The sequence below is a fragment of the Gopherus flavomarginatus genome, chromosome 20 (genome assembly GCF_025201925.1).
Source record: "Gopherus flavomarginatus isolate rGopFla2 chromosome 20, rGopFla2.mat.asm, whole genome shotgun sequence".
Taxonomy (NCBI): domain Eukaryota; kingdom Metazoa; phylum Chordata; order Testudines; family Testudinidae; genus Gopherus; species Gopherus flavomarginatus.
In genome coordinates, this window is record NC_066636.1 from 22,370,871 (window position 1) to 22,394,327 (window position 23,457).

The 23,457-nt window shown below is 59.5% G+C and overlaps 3 protein-coding genes across 19 annotated transcripts in view; 2 read left to right on the forward strand and 1 right to left on the reverse strand.

The window, feature by feature from the left end:
* The window catches only part of PEAR1 (platelet endothelial aggregation receptor 1), a 57,021-nt gene extending 51,646 nt beyond the window's left edge, over nucleotides 1-5,375 (forward strand). For all 5 annotated transcript variants that reach the window (XM_050930498.1, XM_050930497.1, XM_050930496.1 and 2 more), the window contains 4 exons: nucleotides 1,014-1,134; nucleotides 1,947-2,009; nucleotides 3,155-3,358; nucleotides 3,898-5,375. In XM_050930498.1, coding sequence (XP_050786455.1) covers nucleotides 1,014-1,134; nucleotides 1,947-2,009; nucleotides 3,155-3,358; nucleotides 3,898-4,058 — 549 coding nt within the window. In that variant the 3' untranslated portion in view covers nucleotides 4,059-5,375. The remainder of the gene's footprint in view (nucleotides 1-1,013; nucleotides 1,135-1,946; nucleotides 2,010-3,154; nucleotides 3,359-3,897) is intronic.
* Nucleotides 5,376-7,203: 1,828 nt separating this feature from the next.
* On the forward strand, nucleotides 7,204-18,229 carry LRRC71 (leucine rich repeat containing 71). Of its 6 annotated transcripts, none has more exons than XM_050930017.1 (16): nucleotides 7,204-7,258; nucleotides 8,068-8,189; nucleotides 8,937-9,059; nucleotides 10,851-10,991; nucleotides 11,458-11,533; nucleotides 12,052-12,126; nucleotides 12,542-12,610; nucleotides 13,078-13,237; nucleotides 13,815-13,898; nucleotides 14,912-15,001; nucleotides 15,395-15,508; nucleotides 16,028-16,142; nucleotides 16,377-16,465; nucleotides 17,125-17,233; nucleotides 17,704-17,825; nucleotides 17,972-18,178. In XM_050930017.1, the coding sequence occupies exons 2-16, from the start codon at nucleotides 8,087-8,089 to the stop codon at nucleotides 18,092-18,094; spliced, it is 1,593 nt and encodes a 530-aa protein (XP_050785974.1). In that variant the 5' UTR covers nucleotides 7,204-7,258; nucleotides 8,068-8,086; the 3' UTR covers nucleotides 18,095-18,178. The 6 variants fall into 6 exon arrangements, with proteins under 6 accessions (XP_050785974.1, XP_050785975.1, XP_050785976.1 ...); XM_050930018.1 differs by having other exon boundaries at nucleotides 16,401-16,465; XM_050930019.1 differs by having other exon boundaries at nucleotides 17,125-17,288; nucleotides 17,972-18,093.
* A 924-nt stretch (nucleotides 18,230-19,153) lies between these two features.
* Nucleotides 19,154-23,457, reverse strand: part of ARHGEF11 (Rho guanine nucleotide exchange factor 11) — a 78,924-nt gene continuing 74,620 nt past the window's right edge. For all 8 annotated transcript variants that reach the window (XM_050931104.1, XM_050931105.1, XM_050931107.1 and 5 more), the window contains 3 exons: nucleotides 21,680-21,954; nucleotides 21,163-21,348; nucleotides 19,154-20,307 (listed from right to left, as the gene is read on the reverse strand). In XM_050931104.1, coding sequence (XP_050787061.1) covers nucleotides 20,155-20,307; nucleotides 21,163-21,348; nucleotides 21,680-21,954 — 614 coding nt within the window. In that variant the 3' untranslated portion in view covers nucleotides 19,154-20,154. The remainder of the gene's footprint in view (nucleotides 20,308-21,162; nucleotides 21,349-21,679; nucleotides 21,955-23,457) is intronic.

Consider the following 23,457-nt stretch of genomic DNA (forward strand, 5'->3'; position numbering starts at 1 on the left):
CAGCCCCCACAGTGCCCATTGGCCAGGAACCATGGTCAATGGGAGCTGCAGGGGCAGCATGCGGACGGGGCAGCGTGCAGGGCCGTCTGGCCGTGCCTCTGCGTAGGAGCTGGAGGGGAGACATGGCCGCAACTTCCAGGAGCTGCCTGAGCCTGCACCTCTGACCCCCTCCCACGCCTCAACCCCTGCCCCAGCCCTGCTCCCCCTCCTGCCCTCCGAACCCCTCGGTCCCAGCCCGGAGCACCCTCAAGCCCTCATCCCCAGCCCCACCCTGGAGCCTGCACCCCCAGCCAGAGCATGCACCCCTTCCTGCTCCCTAACCCCCTGCCTGAGCCCTGCTCCCCCTCCTGCCCTCCGAACCCCTCGGTCCCAGCCCGGAGCACCCTCAAGCCCTCATCCCCAGCCCCACCCTGGAGCCTGAACCCCTGCCTGCTCCCTAACCCCATGTCCCAGCCCAGAGCCCCATCCCGCACCCTGAACTCCTCATTTCTGGCCCCACCCCAGAGCCCTCATCCCCTCTGATGCCCCAACCCCCAGTTTCGTGAGCATTCATGGCCCGCCATACAATTTCCGTACCCAGATGTGGCCCTCGGGCCAAAAAGTTTGCCCACCCCTGCGCTGAGCCATCAGGTCAGTTGTCCCCCAGCAGCGCCCCGGATGCTGGACACCCCCAGTCTGGAACTCGTGGGCCAGATGACCCCAAATTTGCCCCAGTTGCCCCACCCCAGGACACCATGAGGCACAGCAGGTTTTGGGACGATCTGAATTTGTGCGTGGATTTTAGAGCTCTTCGAAACATCCGCTCTTAATGCGGGCACTTGTCTCAACCTGAACTCTAGTTTGGCAAGAGCCACTCCAGAAGGAAGGGGTTCGTCATGGACACCGCCAGACCCTATGGTTCCCGAAATCCTGGCCTGGCAAAGGGGCCGCTGACCGCCTGCCTCTGCCGAGCTGGACCCCGTGGGCAGGGGGCGGTAGGTCACTGCTGATTCCACCCCTTATTTCGGCCACAGGTGCCATGCAACCAGCACTTCTCCAACACAAAGAGCATGGCCTACGGGCCGGACTGCAACGCCTCGCTGCCTGCTGACTGGAAGCACCACGGGGCGCCGGCGCTGAAGCCACGCGAGCGGGGTAAGGGGGGGGCAGGGGAAGGATCATCAGCTCTGAGCCGGGCGTGGAGCCTCAGCTGGGATATGCTGGGCTGGGCTTTAGGAGCCGGTGTGGGGAGAGGAAGCGGGGGTCTAGGGGTCAGAGCAGGGTGGGGTGATGAGTTCTACTCCCAGTGCTGGAAAGTGAGTGGGGTTAGGAGTTGGAGATGGGGGAGCGCAGGACTCCTGGGTTCTTTTCCCGTCTCTAGGAAGGGAGTGATGCTTAGTAGTTAGAGAAGGAGATTGGGAAGCCGGGGGTGGAGCTCAGGACTCCTGGGTTCTGTTCTTGGCTCAGGAAGGGGAGTGATGCCTCGTAGTTAGGGAAGGAGATGGGGTGTGGGTGGGGATGGACCTCAGGACTCCTGGGGTCTATTGTCTCTGGGAGCAGAGCAAGCTCTCTGGATTAAAGCAGGAGAAGGGGAGCTGGGACTCCTGGGTCCATTTCAGCTCAAACTGCTGGTCTTGGTCAGCGTCCTATACATTTCATCCCCAAACAAGGGCAAAACTGCCCCCCTTGCCCACACCCCGAAGCTGGTGGGGAGAAAAGCAGCCAGGGCCCTGGGGGACCTTCCCTGGATGCTGCGAGGGGAGACCCTTCCTTGGACGGGAGCTGTCTGTTCCTAGTCAAGGTCCCCATTTCTCACCGGCCTCCCCCCGTCTCGGCTGCGGAGGCCGACACAGACCCCAGCATCGTGAAGGGACCCCCTTGTGGCTAAAGGAGGCACCATGGGCTGTGGGGGGAAACCACAGGGTCTGTCTGTGTCCAGCAGCCTCAGGGGCTCCTTCCGTTTGCAGGGGGCGGCCCCATGGACCGCAGCTACAGCTACAGCAACAGCCTGGGGAAGTACTACAGCAACGGTGAGCACAGTGCCTCCCTCCGGAGCGGGCTTCCAGGGGCCCCGGCGCATGGAGGGGGTGATGGGTCCCGCGGGCGTCTCCCCCAGACGCTCCCAGCTCAGGCCGATGGCCTCGTTTTCCTGGGCTGGGGTCTGGGAGGAGCGGAACGGGGAGGAGTCGCACTTACTGCAGCGCTGACCCCATGTCCCAGTGGAGCACTAGGGGGCGCTGTGCTGCAGGGAGTGGGGCTCGGGAGGGGGCGCTGTCCCCTCGCACTCAGGGCTGACCCCATGTCCCAGTGGAGCACTAGGGGGCGCTGTGCTGCAGGGAGTGGGGCGAGAGGCTCAGGAGGGGGCGCTGTCCCCTCGCACTCAGGGATGACCCCATGTCCCAGTGGAGCACTAGGGGGCGCTGTGCTGCAGGGAGTGGGGTGAGGGGCTCAGGAGGGGGCGCTCTCCCCTCGCACTCAGTGCCGACCCCATAGCCAGTGGAGCACTAGGGGGCGCTGTGTTGCAGGGAGTGGGGTGAGGGGCTCGGGAGGGGGCGCTGTCCCCTCGCACTCAGGGCTGACCCCATAGCCAGTGGAGCACTAGGGGGCGCTGTGCTGCAGGGAGTGGGGTGAGGGGCTCAGGAGAGGGCGCTGTCCCCTCGCACTCAGGGCTGACCCCATGTCCCAGTGGAGCACTAGGGGGCGCTGTGCTGCAGGGAGTGGGGTGAGGGGCTCAGGAGGGGGCGCTCTCCCCTCGCACTCAGGGATGACCCCATAGCCCAGTGTGGCACTAGGGGGCGCTGTGGGAGTGGGGTGGTGGACTCAACAGGGCGCGAGGAAGCTGGGCTGGCTTTGGAGAAGCCTTGTGTATCGCCAGAGCAGCTTCAGCCCGGACAAGCTCCCTGCACACGCTGCCCGTGGGCCTCTGCCCTGCCCTGGTGGGACGCCCTAGGGGAAGAGGGCAGCTCGGTGTGCAGGGCCCCCTCCAGCCCTACATCTCTTTGCTGAGGCCCCCAACGAGGGGCCCAGTTAGCGCTGATTGCAGCCCATGTGCCTGGAGCTAGACAGACCCAGCAAACTTGTCTCCTCCCAGCTAAACCGGCATCCCAGCCCCTGGCTTCTCCCCCTTCCTGTATTCACCCACCTTCCCTTTGCCATCCTTCCGCCCACCCTCCAGCCTACATCAAGGAGGAGGCCCTGCGTGCCAGCAACAGCTCGCTGAACAGTGAGAACCCCTACGCCACTATCAAGGACCTGCCCGAGCTCATGGCCAAGCCCTCGGAGGGCAGCTACATGGAGATGAAATCCCCTGTGAAGCGAGAAATGTCCTACGCCGAGATCAGGCTCTTCGAGGATCCAGCCGCCGGCTCCAGGACAGAAGGTAGAGTTCAGCACCGCGACGGGCTGCGGGACCCCTCCGGTCCCGTTCACTTCAGAGTGATGCCAGAGACTGAATGGCACATGGGGGCGGGTGTGACATGCCACTTGGGGGCGCTTGTCCACTGCTAGGCTTTTGCATTTCAGAGGCTACCCCCACTGAGATCGGGGCCTGCTAGTGCTGGGTGCTGCACAGACCCCGACCGAAATTGGGGCTTCCTCGTGCCAGGCACTGCACAGATGCCGACTGAGTTCAGGGCCCCCTCTGCACACACCCTAATTGAAATCATGGCCCCCTCTTACCAGGTGCTGCATGCACCCTGACCGAGTTCAGGGCTCCCTCGTGCCAGGCGCTGCACAGACACACACAAAGTGGGAAGTGGTCCCCGCCCCAAAGATCATAGCTGCAGCATGGAGAAAGGAAGGGTCCTTATCCTCATTTTACAGACTGATCTCCCAAGTTCTTAACCACAAGCCTGTCCTGAGACACTTTCACAGGTGCCTTTGGTAATGCCCTTGTCTTTCCTCTTCCCCTCCCTCTAGAGACTTGCCCCTCGGGGGCAGAAGGTGTGTCTCCAGCAGCCCCCAGCATCCCCCCCAACCACTACGACTCCCCCAAGAACAGCCACATCCCCAGTCACTATGACATGCCACCGGTCCGTCACTACCCCCCATCCCCGCCACTCCGGAGGCAGGACCGGTGAGGAGCCTCGGGGCGCTGTCTCTGTCTGTCCGTCCATCCTCCCCCTCCTGTCTCTGTCGGTCCTTCCCAAGGGAAGGTGGAGGACTGGCTCCGAACCCCAGTGGGAGGAGAGCTGTGGCGGGACCGTGGATGGCCATTTACCAGCACCCCCCTGGATTCACCCGGAGCCTCTTTTTCTTCGCTTGTACAATGCAACAGCCGCTAAGGACTAGGGAAGAGGGAGTCGGACCCTTTGCCCCAGCTGCTTGGGGTTGAATACAGCTCATCACCTTCCCCCAGGCGAGGGTTCAGAGTCTGAGACATTCACCTCCGGATCCTGAGCCTCCCACATGCAGCAGGGATGTGGATTGTGGCGAGGTGGTGTGGCCTCAGCTTGCCTTGCCATGTCCCTCCCCATTAGTGTTTGTCTTCGGGGTGGGGACCCCAGTCAAGCCCTCGGCAGGCGTGTTCTGTCCCCAGGGCATGGCTTCGCACTGAGGGGAGGACAGATCCGGAGGAGAAGCCTGCCTCGGTGGAGCTGACGTGAACGGGACACCTCAGGGGGCGGCGCAGATCGGCAGGTGTTCCTGTGAGCCCCCGCAAAGGGACTGATAACCCAGCAGGGCAGCTGCAGACGCTGGACCGCTGCACCCTACTGACACAGACTAAACACCCCAAGACCGGTCCCACTGCTGCCCCAGAAGAGGCACGGCTGGGAAGTGAGACGCCACCGAATTCGGCTCCCAATCTGGATTCCAGCCTGCGGAGGAGGACTGGATCTGGGCTTTTGGCTCAGCCTTGATTTGCATCTCGACTCAGCTTCCGAACACCTGCCTGATTTCACCCAGCCCCCAGTCCCGCTGGAGATTGGCCGTAGCGGACGTTTGCGCTGTTAGGGGAAGTTGGTAGCTCTGAACCCAAGCTTCCCCACCATTCAACCCCCAATGGCAACACCACTGTGAAGCTCTGAGGCGTCAGAGCCCCCGCTTCCCATCACACCATACCCCCCCCACCTGGTGCAATATATACCGGCCTAATGGGTGTGAGCGTGTCTCCCCCTAGCGGCCGGCCCCAGCAACTGTAACAGCCTGCTACTTACCTGCAGCAATGGGAGCTCCTCCTTGGCTCAGGTGGGAGAGGCCAGGGCTAGCATCTCTCTGCACATGGGCTTGGTTTAGGACACCTCCCGGGGGAACAGACTAGCCCAGCAGGCTGAACTTGGCCTAAGGGACATAGCTGGGTTCCCTTCCCTTTCTGCTCCTGGGGAGAGCTGGGATCTGTAGTCTGCTCGATACAGCTCCAATGTGCCTGTAAATAAAGATGTTTGTGTTGTTTTTAACTGTGCAGATGTCTAGTTTTTGTCTCAGCCTCCACCCAGCTGCTGGCATCACCCCACAGGCTTGTGGTCAGGATTCGGCTGTGGCCGGGATTCTCAGACGTTTGTAGTAGTGACCCCTTTCACACAGCAAGCCTCTGAGTGCAACCCCCTTATACTTTAAAAATACTTTTTCATATATTTAACACCATTATAAATGCTGGTGGCAAAGCGAAGTTTGGGATGGAGGCTGACAGCATGTGACTCCCCCCCTGCCATGTAATAACCTCATGGCCCCTTGAGGGGTCCCGACCCCCCGTTTGAGAACCCCTGGACTATGAGATTAAACAGGACATGGGGTGAACAAAGACACTGGACTCCCAAATGTCACCCTTTGGTGAGGAGGGGATGCTCTTGCATGGGCTGAGGGGGTTCCAGTAACAACTCGAGGCCCCAACCAAAAGTGGAGACCCGTTGCACTAGGCGCGTTTGTACAGACTGAGAGACAGTCCCTGCCTCGAAGAACTGACACGCCAAATAGACAAAGATTGTTATCCCCATTGTACAAATGGGGAAACTGAGGCACTGAGCGGCAAAGTGGCTTACCATGGGTCACACACCCCAGGAATAGAGCCCAGATCACCTGAGTCCCCATACAGTGCCTTAATCACAAGCCCATCCTGAAACCACTGTGCTGAGCAAGGGAGGTAGGATATACACATTTCATTGTAGTGACATCACTGCCTCTAAGTCCTGTATTAAGAACAATACTGATCTTTAATGTGGTAAAAGGGAGACAGTCTCGTCTGGCAGGTAGAGCACAGACCCAGGACGCCTAGGGTCTGTGCCTTTGGCTGGTTCTCTTCAGGTCTCTGGGTCTCAGTTCCCCTATCTGTAAAATGGTGCTAATGTTGATTGCAAGACACAAAGGGAATTGTCCCAGCTCAACCCTGCAGTTGCAATCCATGCTGTGAGCCTCTCTGGATTATTTACTAGCTCTGTGGGGGAGGGGCAGGGGGAGAGGGGGCAGTTAAACCTGACTAGAAAATGGGATGAAATTTACCCTTTTCTCGTTCCATAGGCGGACAGAACATCTCCGCAATGTAGTGCCCCTCCCAGCACTGATTGTTACACACACTGATCCTTTCCACACACAGGGAGCATTGCACACTGAATGTCCCACACCCAGGAAATCTCTGGAGCCAACGGAGCCGGGCAGTGGCTTGATAAGAAGGGGGGGCATTAGCGCAAAGCCGGCTTTAACCGCCCGCAGGCCTGCTCAGCGGTGCCTGGTCTGCAGGGGCTGGATCCCAGGCTGAAAGGGTCGTGGTGTGCATGGGGCACCCCGAGTTCCACAGCTGCCACAGTGTGTGTGGGGGGGTCCTGTTTCCAGGGGGCGGGGGTAACCCGGGGTGGGCACGCAGCGCCGACTGCTGCAGGCCACGACCCGGCTCAGCGGGCCCCGGCCGGACGTCACGCTGCTGCTGAGCCCAGCTCTAAGGGTGCCAGGACCCCCCGGTTCCACAGGAACAGGTGGTGCCCCCCCCAGGGTCCCAGGGGCTGTCGGTGCCCATGGTCCCAGGTTTGGGGGATGGGGGGCATGGGGACCCCTCTGCTCCATCATTCACACAGGGGTTACCATGGTGACCTGGACCCTCCCCCAAACGTCATGGCAAGGGTCACCTCGTCATATGATGGGGGCGAGCGAGGATCTGGGGGGCGGGGCTTCCCCGCCCCGGGCCACGCCCCTCTCCCACAGCCCCGCCCCCGCTCCTTCAGACAGCCCCGCCCCAGTCGCTCCCGGCCCCGCCCCCTCGCCGAGCGGTCCCGCGTTGCCATGGGGACGCGCGCTGGGCCCGGCCGTGGAGGCCGCAAGCGGAGCCGCCGCCGCCGCCCCCCCGGCTCAGGTGGGGCGATGTGGACCCCTCCCCCCTCCCCACTCCGCGGCCAGGGACCCCCCCCGAAACCCCCCCCCGACACCCCATCCAGGGACCCCCCCCGCCGCCCATCCCCCCACACACACTGCAGCCAGGGAGACCCCCCCCACCTCCAGCCAGGAACCCCCCCCCCCAGACACCGCATCCAGGGACCCCCCCTCCACGGTCAGGGCCCCCCCACTCCTGCAGCACCCCCCCCAGCCAGGCTCCTGCCCCCCCCCCCAGACACCGCATCCGGGGACCCCTGCCAGCCCCCAGTACGCCCCTACACACCGAATCCAGGGACCCCCCCCCCCGAGCCAGGGGACCCCCCCCCACACACACCACAGCCAGGGACCCCCAACCGGGAACCCACTACTTCTCCCCTAACCAGAAATTCCCACCCAGCACCCTCCCCAGCCAGGGAGCTCCCCCCCCCTTCCCCAATCAGAGACACCCCCCACCCCTCACAGCCCAGGGATCGTCCACCACCTGCAGCAGCATCTCTCGCCCTGCGTCTGTATGCAGGTGCCCAGGCCATGCCCCCACCCAGACGTGCCCCAGATCCTCCCTCTGCCCATCCAACCCCTCCGTGCCACAGCCCTTCCCCGTGCAGCGCCCACGGGCGTGTGCAGGCGTAACCCCCCTGGCCGTGGGGTGGGGTTTCTCGCCCCTGGGATCAAAGGAATCAAGGACCAAAAATATAAACTGCGGGGGAGAAACAAAAGCCCCTGGGGCGAGAGGGCAGCACTCTTGGCTCGGAACGTGTTACCAGCCGAGCCCGTCTTGTTTTCCTCCAGTGCCCCGAAGAGCGGCGCTATGGGGAAGAAGGGGGACCGGGGGGCCAAGGAGAAAGGGGCTGGCGTGAGCCTTGAGGAGGAAGGAAAGAACGCGGCTAAAAGGAGTGACCCACATGGCGAAGGTGATGACCCCCCGATCGCTCTGTTCCCTGGCAAGGATGCCACCAGGAGGTTCAGTTAACTGGCCGAGGCGGGCGGCGGGTCCTGCTCATATAATGCCAGGGGCCAGGAAACCTGGCCTGTAGTCAGGTGGCTACCTGGGAGCTGGGCTCTTTTGGAAAAGCTGGTCCTAGCTGACTTTGGCCACAGTAATACGTCAGCAGCCCCCCAGCGATCGGCGCCTCCCCCTCCCGCTCAGCTGTTTTGTGGTGGGAGGGGGGAGGGAGTGAGGGCACGGCCGGCTCAGGGAAGGGGCGGAGTGGGTGCAGGGCCTGGGGCAGAGCCAGGGGTTGAGCAGTGAGCACCCCACCCCCCCGCACATTGGAAAGTTGGCGCCGGTAGCTCCAGCCTGGGAGTTGGTGCCTAGACAAGGAGCCGCGTATTAACTTCTGAAGAGCCACAGGTGGCTCTGGAGCCAAGGGTTGGCCACGCCTGACCTAGGCGATGCTCAGACTGTAGGCATGTGGGTCCTCCCATTGAAGCTAACTGAATTGCCCTTGCAACGTTTATCACTTGGCCCGAGCTGTTGTGGTGTTGCTGTGTGTTAAAACACGGCCACGATCCAGCCTAGAAGTGGCGGTACTTCTGTGCTGGGTGAAGAGTCTCTGGGACTAGCTCGCATGGGCAGAGTAAGATGCTCTTAGCGCAGAAGGGGCTCTGGGAATGGCTGTGGTTTGGATGGAGTGACTGCTGGCCTGCTTTTTCCCCAGAGGAGTATCAGTGCACAGGCATCCTGGAGCAGGATTTCAATGAACTGTGCTCCCGCGCCGGACTCACCAGAATCCCCAAGGTCACAGTTAGGCTGCAGTCTGCCTTTAACCTCTTCCCACCAGGTGAGGCAAAGGGTGGGACTAGGAGTATTGTGAATTCATCTCTGTCTTTGCTGAGTGTTAGCTGGAATTCGCTGCTGCTAGGGCTTATCACAGGCCTGGGTCGCGCTCCCCGTGCTGGACACTCACCAAGCTGCTGTGTTGGGGGTGGTCCCCCACTGGGCCCATATGTCTCGAAGTTTCCCTTGCTCTGGGTAGGCCCGGCTCTGTCCCTTTCTCTGGCACATTTCCTGGGCACAAACTTTCAGTCGCCCCTTTACAGAAGCAGAACCCAAGGGTCCAGTTGCCACAGGCTCCCAGAGGGCAACTTTGGGGCTAATAAATGTCACACCCTAATGCCAAGGCGAGGCCATCAACAGCTTGGTGCAAAGTGGGATGGGAATCAGGCAGCCCCAGCTATTGCAGCAAGGCGAGTTTATCCTCCTGGCCTCGTGCCCTGCATGGTGCTGAGTGCTCTGCTCCTTGCAGGGAAGGGGATAGGGACTGAGAGTTGGGAGGGGATGGGGAGGTGTCCAGTTCTCTCTCCAGCAGGCTGGAGATGAGCTTTTAGGAGAGAAGAGGCAGCACTTAGGAGGGTGGCGGAAGGGTTCTTGTACCAGCAAGGGGCCCCATCCCACATCACATCGCTCTGTGGCTCCCTTTACCCTACACTGAAGGCTTTACAAGATTTGAAGGAAGCCAATGTACCCCACTCCCCATGAATACCGCTGGGTAAGGAGCTCCCCCAGCTGCCTTAGTACAGGCAGGCCTGCTCTATGCCAGCCCCCATCATGTCAGTTTAGCCAATAGCCGGAGCACGGTGTGTTCTAACCACTCTATGGGCCTGGCTTATGGCAAGGACACGGTGTGCTCTGGCTAGTCTCAGGCATTTGCCCCTTAGCAACTTGAGGAAGATGAGAGCAGTCCCCCTTCTAAGCCCCTTCCTGCACTCGGTGCATCTTCACCGGCCTGCAGACTAGCCCCCGGCCCTCCCTGCCTGCAAGCAGCCTTGGACGTCCAGGCGAGAGTGTTTCCCAGGAGCCTTTCCTAGATGGTTCTGCAAGGTGGCAGGAGTATGTGCTGAGAACAGCGCTCGAGCCTCACAGGATTCAGTGTTTTCTCAACGGCCCAGCTCCCAGCGTTCTCTGCGTTCTGGAGAAGCTCTGCTTTCACGGAAAGAACAAGGCCCTTTCCAGCCCTTGGTGTTGCAGAGAAAAGCTGGGAAACGTAACTTCTAGAAGTTCAGATGCCGGAAGGCAAAGAAATGAGTCTCAGCTTATCAGAGGGTCGTGCGCGTCGTCGTTCGTGCAGGCTGAGCTCTATATGTTCTCCAGCTTGCAAGTGGAGTCTAGGTTTGGGTTAGGGAGACCTGGCTAGAGTTGGGGTGAGTGGCCTGGCTGAGGGAGCTGGCCCAGTTGGGGTCAGGGCCCTGGGGAAATCACAGCTAAACCAGCTTTGACCGAGAGGATGCGGGGAGAGGGGGGATGCATCTGTGCTGTGAGCTGCAGAGGACTGTCGCAGGGAGATTGTGTGTGTGTCCATTTCAGTCCTACCCATTTCAGGGGCAGGAAGCTCTAGTTAAATAGGTTGGGAGGGCAATGTAGCCCCAGATGGATTTAATGTGTCTCCCAGCATCCGCAGCCCTAGTGAAGGCAGAGTATAGTGAAGAGAAGGGGATGGTCTCTCCACGGTGGGGCAGTGTGGAGTGATTAACGCGGGGCAGCGGCCTCCATGTCCCTTCGCCTGGCACTGCGGAAGTCTTCCTTGGGCTCAGTGCCCCTGCCCCCAAGTGACCGGTTGCCCTCTGCCTGGCAGAGGAAAGCGACATGCCGGCCGAGAAGGAGGTCCCAGCCAGCCTCACCCAGATCCAGAGCAAGTACGCCTACTTCCGGCCCTGCATCCAGACCGAGCTGGAGCATGACGACCCCAAGAGCGTCCGTGAGATCTTCCTGCGAGGTGAGGGGCTCAGCTCACTCTGAATAGCCCCCTCAGCAATGTAAAACAGGAAGGGAGAGTGGGGGGCACTGCCCGCGCCTCCTCTCTTGTCAGAGGCTTTCTGAAAGTCCAAGTAAACTATCCACTGGATCACCCGTGTCCACATGCTCGTTGACCTCCTCAAAGACTTCCAATAGATTGGGGAGGCTTGATTGCCCTTCACAAGAGCCGTGTGCATTAATTCTGTTACCATAATTGTAACCCATTTGCCTGGTACTGAAGTTAGGCCTGTAATTGCCACGATCGCCTCTGGAGCCTTTTAAAGAAATGTAGGCCCTACAGGAACCTGGCAGCTAGCCGTGCCGTTTCGAACTGGCCTCCAAGCCGGCCAGGGAGCCGAGGGGCAGTTGGGGGCAGGGGTGAGAGATTGCATTCTGACTGGTTTTCTCTTCGGTATAACCAGCTCCATCCGTTTTATCTCTGGCAGGTTGGAAAATTGAAGAGAAAATGCTGGGTGTTTTCAGCAAGTGTCTGCCCGCCCTTGCCAACCTGCAGGCTGTTCAGTGAGTGAGGGGCTGGGCAGTGCCAGGAGCTGTTTGGCTGAAAGGGCCCAGAGACGGGCAAGGAAGATACAGGGGGAGTTCAGCTCTCTAAACCCTCAGTATCCAAGCCTCCCTCTAAGGCGTTTTGCCGCCTCCCAGCGCACTGGCTCTTGCCTTTCTGAGAGCAGGATCTTGCTGTCCTCCAAGTGGGCTGGGTAATTGGGACGCTGGAACTAGAATCAGTCTGGGGACCCTGCTAGCTCTTTAAGACTAATAGTTGGTTTGGGGGCTCCAGAACGCTGGGTGCTGGGAAACGTCTGCATTAGCTTTTGAAAAGCAGATATTGGTGAAGGGGTTTGAGCATGGGCCTGGGGGCCTGGCTTTGAGGCCTGGCTCTGCCCTTGACTCACGTTGTGACCTTGGGCAACTCCTTTCCCCGCCCTGTGCCTCAGTTTCCCCATCTGGGGATGAGAATGCTTTGCAATTTCTCTTATTGAGTTAATGCTGCTGCTAGGGCTACTGTGTCTCTCTTCTTTCAGCCTCTGGAAGGTCGGCCTGACAGATCTCTCGCTCCTCTCTCTGATTGCTATCCTACCGAACTGCCCCGCCCTCAAGTAAGCGAAAGCTAAGCCGCGGGGATGGTGGTGCTCAGATAGTGCTGGAGGCAGCTGCTTCCAGCTCAGAAAGGGGACCCCATTCAATCTAACCATCCTTGAAGGAGCCAGTGAGATGGGACCTGAAGGTGGTGTTTTGTCAAGCTCATTGACAACCCCATTCTACTCTGTGCCAGAGCAGAACTGCCAGCTCCACTGTCCTGCTCAAAGCCCTAGCGCAGTCCCTGCTGCCTACCTCAAATTCCCCCCACTTTTTCAGTGGGGTACAGTATTCTCCACTTTCCCTTCCAGGCTGTTGTGTAGTGTTTCTTTGTCACTGTGAAGCAGCTGCCATGTTCCACTCCAGAGGTAGCTGCATTTCTGCAGGCCAAGTGATGTCTCTAGCACCTTGGTTAGTTTCTGCTTCTCCTTGCAGGACACTAACGCTGGAGGGGAACCCATTAGCCGAGGGGTCCTTCTACAGGCTGATTGGAGAGGAGAGCACGTGAGTTCCTTCTGAATCAGAGACCCAGGGATCCCGGGGAGTGGTGCTAGTTAACCTGCTTGGGGCAGATACCGCCTTGGGGGTGGGGGGGGAGAAGGGAAATTCCAGACCACTGCATCTGCTCTGGGGCAATGGGTGGGATCCTGGGGGATATTCCTGGGAGGGAGGTCCCAGTGGGGAGGAGGGCTGAGGATCACTAGGCAGGATGGGATGCTTTGTCTCAGACTCTCATAACCAAAGTCCTTACCCCGTCGGCAAGGTGCCCACACAGAGTCCAGCACATGGGGTGCGGATTCCTTCCCTCCAACCCTTCCACGCCCCAGGCAGAGCGTGGCTGGGATCCTTCCGCCTGCTTCAAGGCTCAGTCCTGGAGCCCCCTCCCCACTCCCAGGGCGTCTCTTTCCCTTCCCAAAGAGCAGGACAGTCCAGCCAGACCTGATCAGAAACTCTCACCAACACCCCTGCAGGGTGGCTCATGTGTCACTGAGAAACAACAACATCGGTGACGCCGCCGCCAAGCTGATCGGCCAGGCCCTCTCCACGCTGAAGTCTGCCAACAAGAGCTTGGTCTCGCTGACCCTCAGCTTCAATAACATCTCGGACCTGGGGGCAGGTTACATCGCAGAGGTGAGGGGTGAGAGCGAGCGACGGGCTGCACTGGGGCATGAGCCTCCGTGGAGCATTAGAGAGAGGACAGCTGTTCTCCAAAGTGAGGGACAGGGGCCTTGTGATTAAGGCACTGCCCTGGAGGCCTGGCTTCAAATCGTAGCCTTGCCACTAGGTTATTTTTTAAACCAGTTTAAGTCCAGCTCTCTCATGTAGACGGGAACAGACAGCTGGGGGAGCCTTACTGGCTGAGGCTGTGGAGGGAAGCCGAAGAGATGGAACTGCACAGGCTGGAGCGTTGCATGTTCTCCTGCCAATCCAGTCTGGCTGGATCCAGTACTCAAATGCCACCCGCTGCATAGCCCTGGGCGTTCCTAGACCCCAGCTCAGGCTCAGCCCAGGTGGTGAGCTCTCAGCAGGATGGGTTGGGCCGTGGAAAGACTGAACTCCCCTTTGGCACAGGAACTGGGCCATCGGCAGGAGGAGCTGGTGCCGGGAAGCCAGCTCGGCCGGATGGAGGGTCCAGCGTCCAGGGCTAACAGTTCTTTTCCTTTCCTTGCATGTCTGTGTCCTGCCGCCGCCCCCGGGGCCTGTCCAGGGCTTGCGGTTGAATCGCTCTCTGCTGTGCCTGTCTCTGGCACACAATCAGATCGGAGACCAGGGAGCCCGCAAGCTCGCAGAGGTGCGTTCAGGGAGAGGCCTTTGCTCTTCAGCCCAAGGGATGGATTTACCCTTTAAAAAACTTCTTCACCTGGCCCAGCGTCCACTGCTCCCTCCCTTCGCAGCTATTAGCCAGGGTGGGCAGGGATGGTGTCCCTAGCCTGTTTGCCAGAAGCTGGGAATGGGCGGCAGGAGATGGATCACTTGATGATTCCCTGTTCTGTTCATTTCCTCTGGGGCACCTGGCCTTGGCCACTGTCGGAAGACAGGATACTGGGCTAGATGGACCTTTGGTCTGACCCAGTGTGGCCATTTTAATCAGGAACATCTAGTGGGGGTGGAGAGCTCAATGGAGGACTCCGAGTTGTGGATCTGGAGCTCTCTCACCAAAGGGACATTAGTGGCAGCTCTTTAACTAAAGAGTTTTCTCCCAGCCATTAAAAGGCATTTGAGTTGAATGCACATTAATAGAGAGCTTGAATCAGTCTGAATCAAAATCCCATCCTCTCCCTGGCCCAGGACTGCCCGTCTCCTGAACTGCCAGCTCCCCATAGAGTCAGCGAGGGAGAGAAACCAGCTGCATTTCTAACATGTAAAACATCTTCATCCGGCACAGGAGAGCAGAAGCAGCTCTTCTCCCCGTCTCCAGCTCTCCTTTAACGCAGACCAGGCCTCGATCCTGCAGCGGGAAGTTCCAGGGCTAATCCCTGCTGCCCAGCCCCTTCCCCTGCACTGCGAAAGACCAGAAATAATCAGCTCCACGGGATGCATTAGCACATCCCTTTGAGGGAGCAGGGCCTGAGCTTGGAAATTGGGACATGATCCCAAGGGACTGAGCATGCTCATCAGGCACCCAGCACCTCTCTGGCTCAGGCCGTTGTAATGTCTGTGAGCTCAGGCGTGGTCAGAGAAGTGACAGGGATTGAAGTGGTGCCGAGGTCACAGGCTGCCTCCTCTGGGAGGTGGAGGAGGGGGAGTTAAGCTATTGTGACCAAGAGACTGAGCAGCACTGACTCTGCCATTGTTTTGGGTTAGGTTCTGGGACCTTTCGCTTTAACTCACACCGAAGTCGTGGAGAGGAGGCGACTTTTACTGGAGAAGGAATCCCAGGAGCGGTCCCGGTCGGTAAGGCTCCTGCCAGGCCATGTGCACCCACCAGAGGGCAACAGATCAATTGACTTTGAGGGCGGGGGTGTTAGCGACTGACCTCTTTCCTGCAATGGCAGAGGCCAAACGTTTCTATAAACTCAGAGCTCTGTAGAACCAGGTCGCTGAGGGTAATAAGATTTACCCTGGTGTGTGCTGTATTCCCTTCTACTTTCTGAGCTACCTGAAGGATAACAGCCTACTACTGCTGCCACCTAGTGGCATCACTCCTTTAGCTCACACTGGTGAGGATCTGAGTCCCTGGTTCTAAGCCAGTCAAAATCCCATGCTGCCTAGGTCCTAAAGGTAGCAAATGTAGACAGCCCGTGGAGTCTGAATCTCTGTTAAAATCCCTCTGGGTCTGGGTTCCAGCCTCTGAGACATGCAGATGCCAAGAGCAGCGAGCGTCCCTCCAGCCTCGTCAGCAACACCACCATTGACAAGCTGCAGGTGGCCAAGCAGAGCAAGAGCGGGTCCAAGAAAAAGGTGAGGGGTGTGGGCTGACCCGAGCAGGACGGCTCTACGCAGCCCTTCCCAGGGACGCTGAGCTCCAGCCGGCCTGGGAGCCAGGGGTTAACCCCACAGCGAGCGGCTCCCAAAGATCCACATCTTCGGAAGGATCGGGAGATCGCAGTGGCCAGGACCTGCGCGTGGCACTGCTATGGGGAGTGACCCTCGGGACTCCTGGGTTCTCATTTCATTTCTGAAGGGGGAGTGTGAGCTCATGGCTAGAGCAGAGACTTAGGGGTCAGGACTCCTGGGTTCTTTTCCCAGCTCTGCCACTGGGTTCATTTGGTACCCTGGGCTTTCCTGTGCCTCCATCCTTCAAACAGGGTTCATGGGGGGGCAGGGGTGTGCAAGCCTGGTGGTTTACACGCTTGGGCCAGAGAAGGGCCAAAAGCAAAGTGGGGTCAAGCCTGGAGGGGACTTAGCAAACAGCCACAAATACTGAAGAGCCGAGCCTGCCTGTCAGCGCCCCCTTCGGGCCTGTGCTACTGCTTACAGGAGCCTTCGAAGAAAGAGGAGAAAGCTCAGGCCAGCGCTGCAGGTGGTGGGGGGGTTGTGGGCGGCCCAGCCTTTGCGCCTGCCAAGAAGGAGGATGCTAAACAAGCCAAGAAAAGTGAGTAGAAATTCTAACCTTCCCCACTTATTCTAACCCCGTGTCCCGTGTGCACGGGGCCCCCAGAGATGGGCTACGGAGCTAGATGATGACCTGTGCCAGAGCAGGAGATGGCCGGAGGCGATGCCCCTCTCTGAGCCGGGCGCCCAGCCCGTGGAGGGGCCCCTGTGGCTCAGCTCACAGCTCTGCGTGGCAGAGGCTCTGTCCCGTTGGTGAGTGTTTCACTCTCTTTAGTGGTTTCCACCCTGGATCAAAAAGCTGTCCGAGGCAAAGGAACCAAATCGGGCACCAAGGAGAAGCGCAGCCTGCCGCCGGAGCTGGAGGTGAGGGGGCCCTGGCCAGCCATGGGGTACAGGCTTCAGGGACACTGTGCACTGTGTTCCCCGTGGTGAGGGGCTGTGTGCCCGGCTCCCAGGGCACTGGGTTAGTGGGGCAGTAGCCTGGCTCTGGGCTAAGATCCAGAGTTGAGTTCCTGGTCACTTCGGGGCTGGAGTCTCAGTTACAGCCTGAGAACTTGGGCTGGGTCACTGACACTCCCCTCGCCCCCCCCCCCCCCACAGGGGTCTGCCGTGGCGGCTCCTGGTTCAGTTCCATTCTGCCCCTGCCACGGGGGGGATACAGTGGGCTTCACTAACCGGCTGTGCCTGGTGCAAACAGCTGCCCCGTTCCGCTCCAGAGGGGGCTGACTTGCTTTGGGATGAAGAGATGTGGACCCATTGGCGCAGCATGAAGCTGGGGATTTTCAAAGGGGCTTGGAGGAGAAAGGAGCCCACTGCCCAGGGAAAATCAATGGGATCCCTGCTCCCAACTCTCTTAGGCACCGAAGATGATTCCAGCCAAAATGTCCCATCTCCTGCCCCACATCAGAACCAGCAATGGGCTGATCCCCATCCTGGGCAGTGGCAAAACGGGGGCCGCCTGCCAAGCTGTTCCCAGGGCAGCTATGGGACCTGCTTGAAGGTGAAACGTTCTCTGTGCCCAGGTGCTGGAGCCCACCGAGATCATGAACCCACTCCTGGAACAGGCCGAGCACCGCGACGGGAAGGTCTTCCTGCCAGGCAACCGCGTGCTCATCAACTTAAACCTCACCTGTACGTCGGCGTGGGGCCCGGGGCTGCCTGGAAACCCGCCATCTCGCCTGGCAGGGCAAGTGCCCCCCGAGTGGCGCTGGGTCCCCTGGGCTAGGAGCTGTGGCAATGGGCCGGAGATGCAGCAGCCTCTGCCAGGCTTGCGTGTCCCCTTCCTTCTGAACAGGGCCTGCAGTCCCTGTGCTGGGCCAGACCCTACCCACAGAGCCACCCGTCCTTCTCCGCTTCCCTCCATGTGGCACAGCCTGGTCACTCAGTGCCCTGTGGCTTGTGGGCTCCCTCTGGTGGCCCAATCCCCAGCAGAGGCAGGAGAGGCTCGTCCTTGTAGAGCCAAGTGCCGATCCTCTGCCCACAGCAGCTGTGCCAGTGCCAGTGGGCGTAGGCCCTGGCTGAGGTCCCAGGCAAACCCCTCCCTGGGCCCCAGAGGCAATGGGGTTTAAACTAGCCACTGAGCCGCATCTTCCCTCCCCAAGGGAACCAGATCACAGAGCAGGGCCTGAAAGCGTTCCTGGTAGCCGTGGAGAGTCAGCAGCAGGCCAGCAAGGCCACAGCTGGGGTCAAGTGGCAGATGGGCCTCCTGCGGCTGTCTCTGGGGGTGAGTACCATGCTCCTGCATGCGGCGGGGGAGCTGTAGCCAGCCCCATGGCCCTTGTTCATTCACAACCGTGCCCCCGGGTGGGCTGGAGTGGGAGCAGAAGCGAGTCTCCCCTTTGCCCACTCACACCCTTTCTGCCCTTTCAGAAAAACCGCTTCCCCGCTGACAGCAAGACCTTTGCCAAGCTGCAGGAGCTGATGCTGCCGCGCGACCCCACCTACAGGCAGCTGCCCAAGGCGCCAGACGAGGAGCTGGCTGCGCCCAGCTAGGGGCTGGAGGGGTGAAGCGTCCGCTCACCCGAGAGCAGAAGAGTCCCACAGGCCTGGAGAGCGCCAGGGCAGCCCCTTGTGTGAGATTTCTGGCCCAGTCCAGCCTGTAACCGTTCCCGCCTGCCATTAAACAGCTTTGACGCAACCTGCTCTGGGGTGGAGCATTAACTTCAAGGCATGGGGGCCTGGAGCCCTCTACAGCCACTGGAATTCAGACTCTTTTTCTGCAGCCAGGGCCCCTTCCTCGCACAGGAGGGCTCCATCTACGCGGGGGCTGGGGCAGGGGGGAGGAAGCTCTGAGGAAAGGCCTACCTGGGTCAGAGGCAGTGACCTCATAACCACCCGGTCCCAAGAGCGCTGAGCTCTCCTCCCCGCCAGGCCACTCCCACGTTCCCGGTCCGAAGCCCTGCAGGTGCACGGTGCAGAGCCCACATCAGGGGAGCTGGATGGGCTCTCAGGGCTTGTCCTCACTCGCACAGCTACAGCTCAGCGTAGACGCTGTCCAGTGACTCCACCTCCCTGAGAGGCGCTGGCTGCAGGGGCCTGAGCTCAGCTGCTCCAAGTCGCTCACCCCCGAAGTGATGGAGCCAATAGAGTCGTGTCGACCAGCCCTGAGACATCCCCCCCGAGGGACTGGGAGAGCTGGGGGTGCAGGGCTGATTCCACTCCCAGCAGCAGAATTGGGCAGGGCGGGGCGATTTCTCTTCCCCCAGCCCCCCATTCTCTGCTCCAGCCATGACACTGCTCTCCAGCAGCACAGGGAGAACGGCTCCCGGCTCTGGCCAGACACCCCCCTGGCTGGCAGGGCTAACGGCCCAGCAAAGAGGAGGGCTGGGAACAAATGACCCTGTCTCCCATGCTGCAGTGGGGGAAAGCAGGCACCCCCCGGTGAAGGATCACACACACGCCAGCCAGGGAAGAATATTTCACTTTTCTTTTTTTTTAAAAAAAAAACTTTACCAGTAAAGGGAAGAAAATAAAACCGATTATACATCATGGAACAGCAAACAGTCAGTCCTCTAGCTAATGTGTGTGTGTGTGTGTATATATATGGGACCAGGCCGGGGGCTGATGAGCAGGGGCAGGCCCAGGGCCTGGCCTCTGGCAATGCCACAGCAGCCTGCAAATAGACAAAAGCTGATTGCAAAGTGGGGTCTTACCCTGAGCCCTCCCAGCTCCTCCCTCCGGCCAGAGCAGATGATTGGTGCTGTGCTGAGCTCACCGTTCGGGGCGATCGTATCCGATGGGCTGGGCTCACCCAGCCGCAAGGAGTGCAGCAGAGATGATCTCCACACAGCCTCTGACCCCTCCAGCTGGCTGACTGTCTCCAAGCAGCGCTGGGATTTTGCCACGGCAGACGCGGGCGTGGGGTGTCCTGTTTTCCCAGCCCACTGCCCACCCTGGAGATCCAGCCGTTCCAGTGGAGCAATGTGCGTTTTCCAGACAGTCCCTACCGAAAAACCTCTGCCTGAAGGAGGGGGCAGCGCATCTGCTGGAGGGAGAAAGGCCGGCTAATGCCAACAGCGTGTGCTCTGGCTTCGCAGGGCTGGGGAGACACAGCGAGAAGCCCAGAGGGAACATCTAGTGGTAAGAGGACTGGGCTGATTGGCATCTCGTTTCCCCAGGCTGGGCAGGGAGCGGGATAGTGGTAATGGCCGTTGTAATGCAGGGTCATGGGATACAGTCCAGTTATTTACAAGAACCCAATGCACATACATACATATTTATATCTGATCAGCAGAGAGGGCGGGCCGGGACCCACCGCGTGGGCTCCTCAGCACGGAGAGAAACAAAAAGTGCATTTCAACAGACTATATTCCAGCTCTCGTGTACAGGGATGACGCTTGTCCGTGGGGGGCACAGAGGTGGAGGCAGCGGTGGGGGCCCGGCCTGCCAGCAGCAGGCAGCATGCAAGGTGATGGGCACTCGCTGTCCAGGCAAAGGGCCGCCCAGCCCCATGGCTAGGACGAGACACCGAGATCAGCCAAAACTAACATGCGCTTCCCTGCAGGATTCCAGTTCTGCTCCAAGCTTCCAGTGGCAGCCTCCACGGGTCTGTTTCAACATTCGGGCTTCCCTACCTCCCAGGGGTCTTTCCCCAGGTTGGGTGGGTCCAGCGGGTGCCCTGCCACTCCAGCTACCCAGCCATCTTTGGGGAGATCTCCCTGGCAGGGCATTGGTGCAGAGGGGCTCCTCCGAGGGGGCTCGGCAGCCTGGAAGAGATGCAGAGGAGCAGGATTGAGAGGGATGGTCGGCAAAGCTCCAGGCTGCCAACCCATTCCCTGGTGTCTGTTACATTTAATTATATTATGGTCATTATTACCAAGAGGTCCAGCTGTATTCACCTCTTGGACCAGATCCTGGGCTCCACTTCGGACTAAATCAAGAATTGCCTCTCCCCTTGTGGGTTCCAGACTAGCTGCTCCAAGAAGCAGCCATTTAAGGTGTCAAGAAACGTGACCTCTGCATTCCTTCCTGAGTGACATGGACCCAGTCAATATGGGAGAGCTGAAATCCCCCATTAGTAGTGAGTTTTTTATTTTAACAGCCTCTCTAACCTCCCTGAGCATTTCACAGTCACTGTCACCATCCTGGCCAGGCGGCCGGTGATCTAGCCCTGCTGCTATTCGAGCACGGAATTACTGTCCAGAGAGATTCTGTGGTACAGTTTGGTTCATTTAAGATTTTTACTACTTTGATTCTGCGCTTTCTTTCACACCCAGCTAGTGCCACTCCCCCACCAGCACGACCTGCTCTGTCCGTCTGACGTGCTTTGTAGCCTGGTATTACTGTGCCCCATTGCTTATCCTCATCCCACCAGGTGTCTGTGATGCCCTTTATATCAATATCCTCCTTGAACACGAGGCACTTTCATTCACCCATTTTATTATTGACACTTCCAGCTCTGCTGGGTCCCGGCCCTGCAGCTGGCCCCCAGGAAAGTGAGCGGCCCAGAACCAAGCAAGGGACGCACGGCTGTGGGAACCAGGCACAGTGGGGGCAGCTCCAGGTCTGGGCAAGGGGTTCAGGGCACATTCAACAGGGCTTGCGAGGTCCCTTCCGCTTACCGAGCTCGCTGGCTGCTGGGGTCTGCAGCCTCGCCGGGCAGGGGAGGGGCAGTGATCGCTGGCAGGGCAGGGTGGGCATTCCAGCCACTGGCCCATCTCCAGTGCGGTGACCCCCACCGGGGTGATCTCAGTCGACGAACCTCTTCCCAGAGACCGCAGCAACTCGCGATGGGCCAGCTCCACGTCCTGAAGGAGCCAAGCGGGGGAGAAACAAGCCAGTGGGAACGGGGGTGTCAGACCTCTGCACATGCCAGGCACGCCCCAGCCCTGTCTCCCCTGGCCCCCCGCCAGCTAAGGTGACACCTGCGGGCTCCTCGCAGGCTGCTCCCGGAGCTGTGTAACAGGGCCTTGGTGCCCTCGCCAGTCTGGGCTCCAGCGGGGCGTTACCCTGCCTGGCTCTGGTTCCCCACCCTGTGGCACCAGATGCAGCTTCTCTTCCCTGCTCCCATCACCTGGCAGAACCAGGCCCGGCCCTCAATGGAAAGGATCCTTAGTCCCCCCACCAGCTCCCCCTCACCTTTAGCCTGGTGAGTTTCAGCGTGAGCTGTTCTATCGTCCGGAAGATCATGTCAACGTCCTGGATCACCAGGCTGGGGGCAGGCGGCTCAGGGGGTGGGGCCCCATCAAGGCTGCCAGGGCCCAACGTGCTGTCCTGGTCGTGCTGCTGGGAGCCAAGGGCGGGGCAAGGCGGGCTGGGGGGCTGCTCCACGGGGCTCGCTGGTGGCTTGGGGACAGGGGGCTCCGTGGAGGACTCTGCAGGGCCGGCGGGCATGCTGACGTAGAAGTAATTCCCTGCGTTACAGGGGAGGGGGAGAAAAGCTGCTTAGCCTGTGAGTCCAGTACCCAGGGGACTCTGAGCTCCCTGTAGAAACCTACAGGGCCGATATGCTCAAAATCAGGGCCACTGACATCACTGAGACCTCCTCGTTAGCCCTGTCTGCTTTCGGTTCTTACGGGAACGTTTTCAAAAGTCCCATGTCCTGGTTTCAAAGCAGATGGTGCCTAGACTGGGAGGCAGTGTGGCCTAGTGTGTAGAGCCCTGGACTGGAACTCAAGCGTTCTAATCCCAGCTCTGCCATGGGCCTGCTGGGGGACCCCAGGGCAAGTCACCTCATTGCCATGTGCCTCAGTTTCCCCATCTGCCAAATGGGTATAAAGATACCGACCTCCCTAGTGAAGAGCTTGGAGATCTATGCCTGAAAAATGCTGGGGAAGAGGATTGCAACAGCTAATTGAGGTGATTCGTTATTCAGAACCTTAACCAGCCTCGAAAGGCAGTGGGGCTGAGGCAGAGTCAGGCGCTTCTGAAAATTCCACCCTTTGACGAGTTCCCTGATGTGCCGGGGGGGTACTCACCCCCCCTTGCCCAGCAGCAATGCAAAAGCAGCCCCCTGATCCGTTACTACCTCACTGTTGATTTAGGTGCATCACTTTCCGCATCCAGGTTTGAAAAATTCAGCCAGGATTCAGGTAGCGACTCCAGCTCCCTCTCCTGTAGCTGCATCCAGACAGATTCATGGAGTCCCCGGGCAGAGGGGACCATTGTGACCATCTCCTCCGACTCCTGCATAGCCAGAGACTCACCCCCAAATAATCCCCAGAGTGGAGCTTTTAGAAGAACCTCCCATCCCCGACTCCAAAACGGTCCGTGACGGGGAATCCACCACTACCCTCGGCCAATTGCTCCAGCTGGTAAAAAACTGACGCCGTATTTCCAATCTGAATTTGTCTCGCTTCATCTTCCGGCCACTGGCTCATGTCAGACCCCTCTATGCTAGACTGCGGAGCCCACTATGAAATATTCGTTCCCAGTGTAGGTGCCTGTAGACGCCATCACGTCTCCCCTTAACCTTCTCTTTGTTCAGCCAAACAGAGCCATGTCAGGGATTAAATAGCGCAGGGCCAGGAACTGATCCCCATGGGCCCCCACTGGAAACGGTGACACTCCGTGACAGTTCCCCAGTTACACTTGGAGATCTATCAGTGAGCCAGTTTTTAATCCATTTAATGAACATCGTCCCAGCTTTTCAATCCAGATGTCAAGCAGTACCAAGTTAAATGCCGTCCCGGAGGCCAAGTCTTAGTTCGAGCAGGGACTCATCTGAGACAGGGAAGCTGGTGGCCCAGCTCTGAGTACGTGCAGTGAGCCATTTTCATACAGGCGGGCAGAGTTCTGCCTTGACCTGCCACCTACTATGGTCGCCTCTCAGGCAAACAACTCCTGATGAAACCAGGACGGGACCAGGCCATCAAGGACCTGCCCAGCTGCACAGCAGGACACTTCCTCCTAGGGCT